This window comes from Phocoena sinus, chromosome X (assembly GCF_008692025.1).
Source record: "Phocoena sinus isolate mPhoSin1 chromosome X, mPhoSin1.pri, whole genome shotgun sequence".
NCBI classification, from domain to species: Eukaryota; Metazoa; Chordata; class Mammalia; order Artiodactyla; family Phocoenidae; genus Phocoena; species Phocoena sinus.
The window spans coordinates 87859341-87873602 of NC_045784.1; the positions used below are offsets into that span (position 1 = coordinate 87859341).

Consider the following 14262-nt stretch of genomic DNA (forward strand, 5'->3'; position numbering starts at 1 on the left):
AACATCCTCCACACCCAGCCACCTGAAAATACTGAATTCAGTGTTTGTTCACTGTCCTGGCAATGCAGAAGACTCAGAAAAACTAAAGGCTGAGCATTTCTTATCTTCATCAACTTTTAGACCTTGAACTCTCTATTTTCTTTACAAGGCCTTTCCTTTTCAAAATTAATACGAACTGGCTTATGTTTCTCCTTCCAATGAATAGCTAAACAAATATACCAAAAATCCTTCCCTACAAATCAATATTCCTAAGCCACATCCTCCCCTCTCTCCTCTCATTTTCATAAACAACAAACTGCTCAAAGCAAGGGGAACTATATTCACTGTCTCCACTTTCTAACCTCCCTGTCATTCCTCAACCCACCCCTGTCTATTGCCTCTCCATTCAGCTGAATCTGCTCTCAACAAGGTCACCAATGGCATCATTGTTGTAAAACCCAAAGGAGTTCCTTTCAGCCCTTATCTATATAAATGAGCCCATGTTTCTGATGAAAACAATACATGCTCCTTGATTTTGGTTGTTGTTAAAAACAAATCACAAACTTACAGAAAATTTGCTGGTATAAAACAAAGAATCCCCTGCCCCACCCCCTTCCCTGGACCATATGAGAGCAAGTTGCCAACACAATGCCCCATAGCTCCCAAATACTTTAGAGTGTATGTCTTACAGACAAGACCATTCTCCTATATAACCAGAAGACAACCATCAAAATCATGAAATTATCATTAATAAAATTTATCACAAGCTAATCCTCAGACCCTGTTCAAGTTTTGCCAGTTGTCTTAACGATGTCTTTCATAGCAAAAGGATCCAGGACAGAATCTTGTACTGTGGTGTCTCTTTAGTTTTCCACAGTCTAGCAAAGTTCCTCCGTTTTGTCTTGACTTTCATGACCTCGACATTTTTGAAGACTGTGGGCCGGTTATTTCATACCCTTTTCTCCCTCCTTTCCCCTTCCATTGCCTGCTGCCTTGAGACTTTAAGAGCTACAGTTCTAGATCTGACCACCAGGGGAGTATCTATCAACATTGACTACATTTTACAAAGGAAAAGCCATGATTTTCTTTTTTTTCCTGCTCTTATTACAGTGACTCACCAAACTGTTTGCTAATTCCTTTCTACTTTCCAGGTCTGTTTTGTGTATGACCTCTCTGGCATGTGACTGATTTGAACCAACACTTCACCTAAGAAATTATATAAATGGCAAATTGGTACATGAAAAGGTGATCAACATTATTCGTCAATATGGAAATGTAAATTAAAATTACAGTGAGATATCACTACACCCCTATGAGAATGGCCAAAATTAAAAATGCTGACCATACTAAGCACTGACGATATTGTGGAGGATCAAACCCTCATACACTGCTGATGGGAATGAAAAATGGTATAACCACTTCAGAACCAGTTTGGTAATTTCTTACAACATTAATCTTACATCTACCATATGCTCCAGCCACTGACCCCCTAAGTATTTACCCTACAGAAAGAAAGCATGTGTCCCTGTAAAGACTTAAACCCAAATGTTCATACCAGTTTTATTTAAAAGAGCTTCATGTTGGAAACAACCTCATATCCCTCACCAGGTTAATGGATAAAACAAACTGTGATATATCTGTATAATAGAATACTACTCAGCAATAAAAAGAAACTATCTATACAGGCAACAAATGGATAAATCTAGAAATAGGCTGAATGAAAGAAGCTAGGAAAAAAGTACATTCTATACAATTCTATTTACATAAAATCACAATGAAATTAATTAATAGTGACAGAAGTTCAGTGGTTGCCTGGGAACAGGAAAGGTCCAGGGGAGGAAGTTGGAGGCCAGAGGCAGGTGGGTGGGAGATTACAAAGGGGCACGAGGAAGTTCATTATCTCTGCTGTAGTGTTGGTTTCATGATGTAGACATATACAAAACCGTATTAAAGCATACAGTTCAAATGTGTGCAATGTATTGTATGTCAATCATAGGTCAATAAAGCATTTAAAATATATTTTTCTAAGTCTTTGATGCAATTAAAATAACCAGGAGAACAATACCCATCAATATGCTCTTATCATATTAATAGGTCCACACCATGTCTCACCAAATTCATCTACACCACATATTACCAAAATAGAAATCATCTTTTGCAATGAGGTATGTTGAAACATTTAGTGAAAGTTGATGCACATGTCCTTCTGAAGTACAGACTAAAACTATTATTTCCTGGAAAATAATCATAAAGATATTTTAGAATATCCGGTTATTTTAGGGGACATGGCTGAATATTATTATAATAGGGAAGCTCTAGAGTAATTATTATTTTTCAAAATACTAAATCCTCATAACTGACATTTTATACTAACACTTGGAAACTTTTTGGCATTTAAACATTTTGTTACGCGATGGATAAAAATGTGGTGATCAGGGAAGAATCCATGGTACAATCACAGATTGCTAGGAAAAACAACGTAGCATATTTCTTTTGTTTTTTTAGAAACTGTTTATTTTCCATCAACCTATTTCCATTTTGAGTTTGTGGAAGAACAGTTTCAGACCACTCAGTGGTTGTTCCTACCCACTCAATGGCCTGAGCAGTGGGAGCTGCAGACCAGTCTTCAGTAGCAGGCTGAGCACTCCAGTCTTCAGTGGTGAACTTCTGAGTAGGCACAGAGGGCACCTGCACACCTTCAGACCAGTCCGCCACCTCAGGCTGAGTAGCAGTGAACTCAGGAGCTGGAGCAGTCCATTCACCTTGAAATTCCTCCTTGGCCACAGCCTTCTCAGCTGCCGCCTGCTCTTCCTTTTCAATCTCTTCAGGATCTCTGTAGAAGTAGAGATCAGGCATGACCTCCCATGGGTGTTCACGGGAGATGGTGCCACGCATGCGCAGAACTTCTCAGGCAAGCATCCACCACATCAGACCCACTGAGTGAGCTCCCTTGTTGTTACATGGGATGGCAATGTCCACATACCGCAGAGGAGAGTCTCTGTTACACAGAGCAGTGGTAGGCAGGTTAACATAAGAGGCCTCTGTGAGAGGCTGGTGGTCAGCCCTGGAATCAGTAACCACCAGAAGTCTTGGCTCCCGGAAGGCTGCCTGGATCTGGTTCGTGAAGGTTCCAGGAGTGAAGCAGCCAGCAATAGGAGTGGCTCCAGTGGCAGCAGCAAACTTCAGCCCAGCTCGCTGGCCAGTATTCCTGGAGGATATGACACTGACATCAGCTGGGTTTTCAATGGCAACAATGGCACGAGCTTCCAACAGAAGCTTCTCCCAGGTTCCCTTCAGATTTATGATGTAGATGCCATCACTTTTCCTTTTGTAGATGTACTGTTCCATTTGGAAGTCAAGGTTGGTGCCACCTAAGTGGGTTTCTGCTGCAAGGAATTTGAGGACATCCTTCTCCTTCATTTGCAGGACATCAAGGCTCCGGACATTGTGAAAGTTTCCCTTTAAGTTCCGATGGGAATACAGAACAACGCCGTATGGACCCCTGTCTGGCTGGCACGGAAAAGGCAATTGCATATTTCAATACCCATCTGAGACATACGTGAGAATCACTGACTATTATTTACACAGTTAGAAAATATATATGTAAACTTATTGCAAATGCATATTAAACATCAAGCAGCTCCCTCAAGCTATAGAATTCATTGCTTTTGCACAAATAAGGCATTTCTAAGATGGGCCTCAGAACTACTACAAAGCAAGTAGCTGCTGATGGAATGACATTCCACCTGCTAAACCTCTTTCCCATGACGAGATCAAAGTAGCTTCTCTACTTTTAGGCTAGAATCTCACAGGAGCTATTTTATAACATGCTTTTGTCCGGATCTATGAACTCACTAGAGCCAGGCGTCATATTCCACTAGGAAATGAAGTGTTGTGGTTTCCTGAAGACTGCTGCCCTTGAATCGGGAGTAGAAGCTCCAGCAGCCATCAAGACACATGCTCAGAACCTGCCCCCTTCAGACACCTGATATGACCAAGGCCACTGGCATGAGAAGCTGCACAGGGAGAGACAGATCCAGCAATTACTATGCTTTACTGGTAACTGTGTGCCCTGCACCGTGCTAGGCACTGGGTTAGTGACATAGACAGTGAAACAACTGAGCAGTGATCCTAACTACCAGATGTTACAATGCGTTTCTCACCAGGGCCTTTTTCTTTTTCTTTCCTCATCTCTCCCCCAACAACGAAGTTGATAATAAATAAGAAGTGGCCAAACATTCATGATCCCACAATAACCACAGGACTATAGGCTTACTCATGTGTTATCACTGAATGTTCACAGCGATCCTGTGGGGAAAGCATTGTTATCCCCATTTTACAGAGGGAAAAGCTGAGGCTTAGAGTCGTTACCTGTGTCACCTCCCGCGCCCCTGCCTTTAGAAGGAAAGTGGCTCCAGGACACCCCTGGAGCAGGACACCGCACCCACTGGGGCTGGGCGGGACCCCAATGGCTTTACCTACGAGACAGGGGAGGCACCTAGCCCCAAAGCGGGAAAGAGGCGACTTGGAAGCGGATCCCTTCGTCTCCCCATACCCTAGGGCGGTCCAGCCACCACCGCCGGGACGCACACCCTCAGCTGAGTCCCAAACACCTGAAGGCGGGACCTGTGCTACTCGTCAGGTAACGTCAGTCTCTGCAGAAAAGTCGTCACGGTCGCCTTATTGACGTCAGGTTTCCATGGCAACCGCGAGGCGCAGGCTAATCCCCCACACCGGAAATGCCTCTTGCACACTCCTCCACTCCCTGGATTTCGGTGAAAGCAGAGGACATTAGCTCTGGCTACCACCAGAGAAAGCATACTAATTAGAGGCACTAGACTGGGATCCGGAAAATTGGCGAACTCTGCCCAGGCTGATGGAAAAAAACGTCCCTGTTGTCAGGAATATGTTTGCTTTAAAGAGACAAGAGCGGAGTTATTCTCAGTATACAGAGACCCAGGGAAGTATCCTAGGATTCTTGGAGATGAGCTAGCCCTCAGAGGGCTAACAGAAGTTCGTCATCTATGGTAGAACATTAAGAGAATGTCTATAATCGTGTGATTGAATGATCTAAGAAGTTGGAAAAAAGTCACTTATTTATTTATATATTTATTAAGTCATTTAAAGAAACATTCAGAGGTGCTTCAGGGAGGCAGGCCTAGAAAAATATAATCATTTAATAGGCAGAAAGAAACCTAGTCAATTCCCCATACAATTGGTTTCTGTTGGGGAAATTCTTATTCTCCATTCCTGATGTTTTCTTCCATGAGGAGGGACATCCATGACCAAAATACTTCTAGCCTCTCTGTAATTCACTTCTCTATTGTGGGAATCACTTATCTGATGAGTGACTTTGGAAGGAGGGGCACACAGCCCATACCCTTTCCCTTCAAAATTCTTGAAGCAAGCTGCCTTTATAGAGCACATGTTTACTCTGTTCTCAGGGGTGGGTCTAACAATAGATCCACAGCTCTTCTCCCCTTTTCTGAGTCTTGCTGGCTCCCCAACTTTTCCTATGATCCATTACAAAATGCTTGTGTCTTTAAGGGGTCCCCCAAACATACCTTTTACCCACATCTGGGCTCTAACTCAAGAACTATGACAAAAGAATAAAAAGAACAAAACATCAATTCTATTACTTATAAAGGTGATATTGGAGAAAATGACTTAGATTTGCAGGCAATTGGGCTTCTTTTTTAATAAACCCCAGAATCATACTGACTTGACCAACTAAAAGTGCTTCATGAGACAGTCATAAAGGCCAAAGACTACAATGCAGAGCTATTTGCTGCTGGTGAAGAAGCTCTGCCTATATGTGCTCAAGGAAAGTAACTTCCTTGCCAAAGGTTATCCCTGTAGCAGGAGAGTGTTTCAGGAAACAATCTGAGAATCACTTTTCAAAGTGAGTAAACACCCCTTGTTCTATTACTCACCAAGCAACGTTCTGAGGGTATGGTGTTCCATGTGGTTTATGGATCCAATTGTAGCAACAACCTCTCTGTTCCTTAACACAGGAGATTGCATTGGAGACTCCTCCTGTGGAGGGGGATTGGAATTAGGTTCTAAATTCCAAAAGTAGGATGAAAATCATATGTCATGAAAATTTCCTATGGAAATCCCTTCAAGAAGGAATAGAAATGTTCAGAAATCGATACCCACATATAAAGCTATATGCAATCTATAGCCGAAACTATAATGGAGTCCTACCAAGGCTTCAGGAATCAGTGAATCCCTATCCTTTCCAATGATTACAGACCACAGAAAAAAAGTACACCCCAAATACATGTTTTGAATATCCATTTCTACTTAATAAAGTCCCACAAATAATAGACATTTATTATCTCTCAGGATTCAGTATGTTGACTCAGCTCAGTTGAGTGTTTTTCTGCTCCACATGGTTTCTGTCACTTTAGGTCACAGTCATCTGGAGGCTTAATTCAGCTAGGACATCCAAGAAGGTGTACTCACATGGATGATTGGTGCTGATTGGTGGGCTCAGCTGGGGCTGTTAAACTTAGATTCACAGTCTCCTACCCCAGGGTGTCCAGATTTAGCAAATAAAAATAAAAGACACCAAGTTAAATTTCAATTTCAGATAAACAAAATCACATTTCATTTGACATACTTATGCTAAAAATTATCCCTTAGTTCTCTGGAATTCAAATTTAATTGGGTGTCCTGATTTTATCAGGCAACCCGACACAAAGAATGCTTTGTGGAGGAGAACCAAGGTGCTGGTGGTGAGGTGTGGCTGTCTTGTCTTCACGATGTATGTGACAAAAAAGCATGGGCTTCTCACCAGGAACAGGTGGCAAAGAGGTTTCTCCCCAAGCCCACTGCCATAACTATGGATATAACCGACAGCCTGAGCACCTTTAGTTGCTGGTGACCGATCTGTACAAAATGTATCAGGATACATACTGCTGAGGTGATCACCTCTGTTCTCCCTGTGTTTACCTTCCTTGCAGCAGGGAGCCAGGGTTGATGCCCCTTCCCCTTGCCTCCAGGGAAGTTTGTGACAGGGTTTGGAGCAGAAGCTGTTTGACACCTGTGTTTCTTCCATCTTTTGTAAAACCTTAAACTTACAGTAAGGAGTGGGCTGTTTCTACCTGCTACAGAGCGGAGGGCTTCTGAGAGCCTGGAGAGGGAGAAGAAGGGAGATTTCTCCCACACTGGAATGAGGTCAGAGATCTACATGTCCCTCCAGGAGCAGGGACCTAGCACTGCTCCATATCAGTGCTTGTGGTGGTTCTGTGGATGGTTCATCAAGGCTGGGCAACCAGCAGTAAGAGAGATTTTCTCCTTTGAATCAAGCAGTCAGGGGGCCTGAAGACATTGAGTCATCTGTGTTGATGGTTCAACCCTGAACAGTGTGGACAGATGGATCATGATGGCAGGGGTCTCACCCGGCTGCCTCAGGAAGACAAGATCCCACAAGTGGGACTTCTTTGTCAAAGAGTATGGACATTGAATATTTTTAATATTTACTGTTTAGTTGACCTTTATAATCTTATTAGTATTTAGCACAAACAACCACAAGACGAGAGCACCTGTTTTTGCAGATCTGAGTCCATGATGGGTTTTACGTTTTTATTATTTGCTAATCTGATATCCTGGTACTAGAACGTTAGATTATTTTAATCTTTCTTTGTTATATTTTCCTATAAATGGCACATCTCACATTTGTGCCTCAGAATATATCCTGAAATAATTCCAGAATTTGAAAAGAAAATCTGATCAATGACTTTATGTTTATGCTGCATCCTCTTTAAGTGGAAAATGTGGGGATACATTAACTCCATTCACTGCTGGTGGAGGAAAGATTGGTACAACCTCTTTGCAGAGACATTGGCAATATCTATGAGAGAAGAGATAGTGAGGTCCCCATCAGCTGCTGCACTCTTGGACACTGGCTACAGAACTTCTTGGGCACCTGTGCCCCAGGAAATACGTGAAAGAATGGTCAGGGCAACATGGAGTCATATGAAAGCAGCCCTACAGTCACCTTACTAGAGAAATCTCAAAAAACCCTACTATTTTCAGATTTAAAAAAGGTTGCTAAAGGGAACTAGCTCTATGATAGTATTTATATGTTTATACCTGAAACATGCACACAATTATATACCTTACATTATTCTCACAACAACTCTGGGAGGATGGCATCATTATTCCCATTGACAGATGACAGATTCATTCACTAATGGAAGATCAATCTTCCAGAGGCATCTTTTAAGGAACAGGAATGGGATCTACCTCCTACCCTCCCCAAAGGGCATCCAACAGTCTCCTTGACAGATGATGTCCTTCTAGAACTTAAAACTTGCAGTTTTACATGTTTCTAAACTGTGCCCACTGAGGTAATATTCACTCCCCATCCCCTCTCTTTGAAGAAGCTGATGGTGCAGATGAAATCCTAGTGCATGGTCCTGTAGAGGGTAATGGGTCTGGTGTCAAAGTCAAGGGTTTGTGATTCCTGCCTCCCCTTTATCTGCACTCTCTTCATCTGGGGGCTCAATGGGAAACTGCTTTTCCAATATCAATCTAAAAGGTAAAATAAAGGGACATAAAATGATGAGGAATTAAAGAAAATGGTTTGATGATCTTCTTACCTCACCCTGGATTCCTCAGCAAAGCCATACTGCAACACAGAAATGGCCCCAAACCTCCTTTATTATGGAAGTGTGAATATGTGCTATTTCTGACTGCCATGTTTCCAGGTGATTTCTATGGCAGATATGTCTCAGGGTCTCTCACAAGGCTGCAGTCAAGGCAAAGGTAGTGGCTACAGCTACCTGAAGGCTCAACAGGGGGAGGCTTAGATAACAATCATCACTTTCTAGGAGGGAGGAGAAAAGTGGGCCATGTCTCACATTTCTTGAAGTCCTACAATGTGCCATATACTCTATGGAGGGTTCCCCATTTACTCCTCCCTATAGTCCTGTAAGGAAAGCATAATGGGTGCCCTTTTGCAGAAGAAAAAGTGCAGGCTAACAGAGGCTAAGCAAGCATTCCTGAATGACACACCACATAATGGGCAGGGATTGCGTTCCAGGTTTTGTCTCCATCACAATTTTCCATTCATCCTCAGTGAAGCCAATATGGCCTCCCACCAAGAATCTGAAAATTGGTTCTTGAGAATAGGGGAAGGAAGTAGACATTACAATGGTTTGTGGCCCTCCAAAGGTCCACAGTACATAAACAGATGTAAACTACATCTATGGTATTAAAATTTCACATTCTATGCAGTAAAGTGTTGGCAAAGAAAAACTGTCTAAAGAGCCTCCTTGAGGGAGTAATAATGAAAGTAAGTTGAGATACACTGTGTATATCCAGTGATCTCTTATGTAGGTGATAGGGCTTAAGGACTGGTCATTTTACACTCCCCTATGGGCACTCACTCAAAAACCCCTCTTGGTGATGATGATGATGATGACAGAAATGAAATCCTGTCCCTGGGGCCAAGACACCTGTGAATGGGGACCAAGTGAATTGACTGGTTTTAAGGCGGTAGACAAGTTCTCAGTCAGAACAGGTGCTTCCTCTAGGATAGGTGGTCTGAAGAGTAGGATATTAATGTTGACAAAACTATTTTATGCAAGTGGAACTCTAAATTGTATATCCTTTAATCTTCACATTTATTTGAGTAAAGTATTATTAAATCCACTGTTTACATCAGAGTATAGGAAGTTTGGAGAAGTTAGATAAAAGGGGGAAACTTCTTTGTTAATGCCTGCTTAGTAGTGTAACCTGGACTTCACTAAAGCTTCTCCTATTGTGTCCTGAAGCCACCAGGACATGTCCTAATCCTAATTTCTTTCAGTGCTCATATTTCATGCTGCCAAGGCTATCAGTTTTTTAAATATAATGAGCCATATTACTTTTAAATTATAATATTAAAATTTAAAAGACTGTATTACAAAATAATCATTAAAACTTGCTTGACAAGACTGGAGTAAATACTTGAAAATTATATGAAGTGAACTCTCATGATATTGAAGCATTCCCAGGAACCAATATAAACAGATAATCTAATGATGTTGTGGTAGGCAGCCCCTAAAACAGTCTCTAATGATCTTCGCCTTCTGGCATTCACTTCCTTATATAATTTGGCCTATTGTGTGTGGGCTGGAGTTAGTGACTTCCTTTAATGGCTAGAATATATGAGAAGGGATGGGGTTCAATTTTGAGACAAGGTTACAAAGAGGCTGTGTCTTCCTTGTTGGTCTCATGCTCATTCTGAGAGAAGCCAGCTGCCATGTTGTGAGCTACCCAAGTAACAAGGAACCCATGTCTCTGGCCAGAAGCAGTGAGGCCCTGAGACCTGCCAGTAACCAGCTACCTTTGCCTTGATTGCAGCCTTGTGAGAGACCCTGAGCCAGAGCCTTCCACTTTAGCTTCTCCCTGATTCTTGATCCAAAGAAATGGTGTAGTATTATATATTTGTTATTTTAAACATCTAAATTTTTGAGTAATTTATTTTTCACCAATAGATGACTAATATAAATATAAACAGAATTCATTCAAAGAGCAATATGCATGTCTTAGAAACATTTAAAAACACAGCTAATGAAATACAAATGAAAACATAAAGAGATACTATTTTTGATGCAATAAAGCAAGTTGCAAAATATGAATAAGGTGATTCCAATATTGAAAAAAATATATGTATGAATAAATATTTTTGTGTATCTGTGATTATGATAATAATTCACCTATAGAGAAACACATCTGGAGAACATGCACCTGTCTGTTGATAATAGACACCTTTGGGTCAGGAGACAGGAATCAGGCAGGAGGGAGATTCAGGGTAATTTAATTTTATACATGTACAGTTCTATATTGCTTGAAATTCTATAAACAGAAAAATTTATTGATGAAAATTTGAAAACACAAAATACTTTCACAGATAAAGTAGTTATGGTTTTATTGTTTTAGAAATGTATTCAAAGAATACTGATTCATACAGAAAATAATCTGATTACAATTTTTGACACTGGATCTGTACATGTAAGTGTGTGTCAGTGTGGGTTTCTCTGGCTGAAACTTGGTAATATCTGTGTGCTTCCATGTCTCAAGTTCTATCACCTTATGTATTCATGGGCTGTGGATCCTTGTTATTTGGATTCAAAATCCTTGATGGGTCCCTTTTTAAGTTTGTGAGCTTACGCAAAGTACTTAACCTCTTAGTTTCTTATCTATTTCATCTGTACAATAGGGATGAAAATGTCACATAATAGTTTTATGAATAAATGTTGCCTGGGCCAAAACAAATGTTACCTAATTTTGATATTGTGATATGTTTAAAGGCCACTAGTATTTTTGCAAGCATAATCATTAGTTGATTTATATCAGTTTCAGGTGTACAACATAGTGATTCAACATTTTTATAGATTATACTCCATTTAAAGTTATCATAAAATAATGGCTATGTTTCCCTGTGCTGTACAATATACCCTCGTAGCTTTTTTATTGTATACATGGTATTTTGTACCTCTTAACTCCCTACCCCTATCTTGCCCCTCCTCCCTTCCCTCTGCCCACTTAGTGAGCAAAATTGGGCACCACTGTGCTATAAGGTAATGGTTACCCACTGGTAACCACTAGTTTGTTCTCTGTATCTGTGAGTCTGTTTCTTTTTTGTTAAATTCACTAGTTCATTTTATAGTTTAGATTCCATACATAAGTGATATCATACAGTATTTGTCTTTGTCTAATTTATGTTGATAAGCATAATATGTTCCGAGTCCATCTATGTTGTTGCAAATGGCAAAATTTCATTATTTTTTATGGCTGAATGACATTCCATTATATATATATATACCACATCTTCAATAACCATTCATCTGTTGATGGACACTTAGGTTGCTTCCATATCTTGACTATTATAAATAAGGCTGCTATGAACATTGGGGTGCATGTATCTTTTCCAATGTGTTTTTGTTTTCTTTGGAAATAGACCCAGGAGTGGAATTGCTAGATCATATGGGAGTTCTATTTTTAGCTTTCTGAGGAGCCTCCATACTGCTTTCCATAGTGTCTGCACCAATTTACATTCTCAACAACAGTGTACAAGTGTTCCCTTTTCTTTACATCCTTGCCATTTGTTATTTGTAGAATTTTTGATGATAGCCATTCTGACAAGTGTGAGGTGATATCTCATTGTGGTTTTGATGTTCATTTCTCTGATGATTAGCAATGTTGAGCATCTTTCCATGACCTGTTGGCTATCTGTCTTCTTTGGAAACATGTCTATTCAGTTCTTCTGCCCATTTTGTAATTAGTTTGTTTGGTTTTTTTGCTATTGAGTTGTATGAGCTGTTTATATGTTTTGGATATTAACCCTTTATCGGTCATATCATTTGCAAATATTTTTCTCCCACTCAGTAGGTTATCTTTTTGTCAAACTGTGTTTTGATGCATCACCAAACTAATCAGATTCAAGGGTTTTGCTCAAAGTATCCATGACTATGAATGAAAGCATCTTAATTCTGACCTCAATTACTATAGTTTGTTACCTATTAGCAAACACGTTGTAATGCAGATTTTAATTGTAATGATTTAAAAGGAAACTCTGTAATTTGAGAACATAAATTATTTTTGAGAAACGTGTATTTCTACTTGGTTTGGCCAATGATATTCTTACAGCTGTTAATTCATTTCCATTGAGAAATGATATATAGCTTTTCTTTTCTGTTAAAAGCAATATCTGGGTGATATGGGTTTTTTTTGGTGTGTGTGTGGGTCTATAGGTATAATTTGCTACAAATTGTAACAATTTAAAATTATTATAAATTGGAGGAATAGTCTCCCGTGATCTGAAACTATTATATAGTTCAGCAAAGAAATCACTAGTCATTGAAAAACTAGTGAACATAGTAGTTTCCAACATACATCTTTATTGTTTCCCTTTTATAAAACTAATTAACATAAACAAAATACCAATCAGCATTCATGTAGGAATTATACTTGTTCATCACTGTCTGTTTATGGATACAAACATTGCACCAAAATCAATGAAAGCCTTTGGTGAGAATCAGTTGGCTATATGAATTTATAATAAAGAAGATTTTATATTGTATTATTTGTAAATAGCGTGCTGCATATCTTTTTATCAGTGAATTTATAATACGTATATGAGTGTGTGTGTACATGCATGCACATAGTTTATCAGAGAACATATTGTTAAGCTAAACACACCACTGTGTATCTAAATGCTATAATTTCAAATAATCTATCCTAAAATACCTCCCTCTTACCTATTCTAGGCCTCAAATTACTCCACTAAAGATTATCCCATTAGCTTAAAATGTTGAGTCCTTTCAAAAGACAACTATTTCTCAACAGGGTATTGATGGAAGCTCAATTATATATACTTTTTTTAAACATCTTTATTGGAGTATAATTACTTTACAATGGTGTGTTAGTTTCTGCTTTATAACAAAGTGAATCAGTTATACATATGCATATGTCCCCATATCTCTTCCCTCTTGTGTCTTCCTCCCTCCCACCCTCCCTATCCCACCCCTCTAGGTGGTCACAAAGCACCGAGCTGATCTCCTTGTTCTATGCGGCTGCTTCCCACTAGCTATGCAACTCAATATCAAAAAAACAAACAACCCAATCCAAAAATGGGCAGATGACCTAAATAGACATTTCTCCAAAGAAGATATACAGATTGCCAACAAACACATGAAAGAATGCTCAACATCATTAATCATTAAGGAAATGTAAATCAAAACTACAATAAGATATCATCTCACACTGGTCAAAATGGCCATCATCAAAAAATCTACAAAAACTAAATGCTGGAGAGGGTGTGGAGGAAAGGGAACCCTCTTGCACTGTTGGTGGGAATGTAAATTGATACAGCCACTATGGAGAACATGGAGGTTTCTTAAAAAACTAAAACTAGAACTACCATACGACCCAGCAATCCCACTACTGGGCATATACCCTGAGAAAACCATAATTCAAAACGAGTCATGTACCAAAATGTTCATTGAAGCTCTATTTACAACAGCCAGGACATGGAGGCAACCTAAGTGTCCAGCAACAGATGAATGGATAAAGAAGATGTGGCACATATATACAATGGAATATTACTCAGCCATAAAAAGAAACGAAACTGAGTTATTTGTAGTGAGGTGGATGGACGTAGAGTCTGTCAAACAGAGTGAAGTATGTCAGAAAGATAAAAACAACTATTGTATGCTATCACATATATATGGAACCTAAAAAAATAATGGTCATGAAGAACCTAGGGGCAAGATGGGAATGAAGACA

General features: G+C 39.8%; 1 protein-coding gene across 1 annotated transcript; it reads right to left on the reverse strand.

Moving 5' to 3' along the window:
* Positions 1 to 2370: 2370 nt before the first annotated feature.
* Positions 2371 to 4581, reverse strand: LOC116747510 (40S ribosomal protein SA-like). The gene is given in 2 exon segments (XM_032619808.1): positions 2371 to 3489; positions 4462 to 4581. A coding segment is annotated over 1 exon segment (1014 nt). The 5' UTR covers positions 3400 to 3489; positions 4462 to 4581; the 3' UTR covers positions 2371 to 2385.
* Positions 4582 to 14262: the final 9681 nt, after the last annotated feature.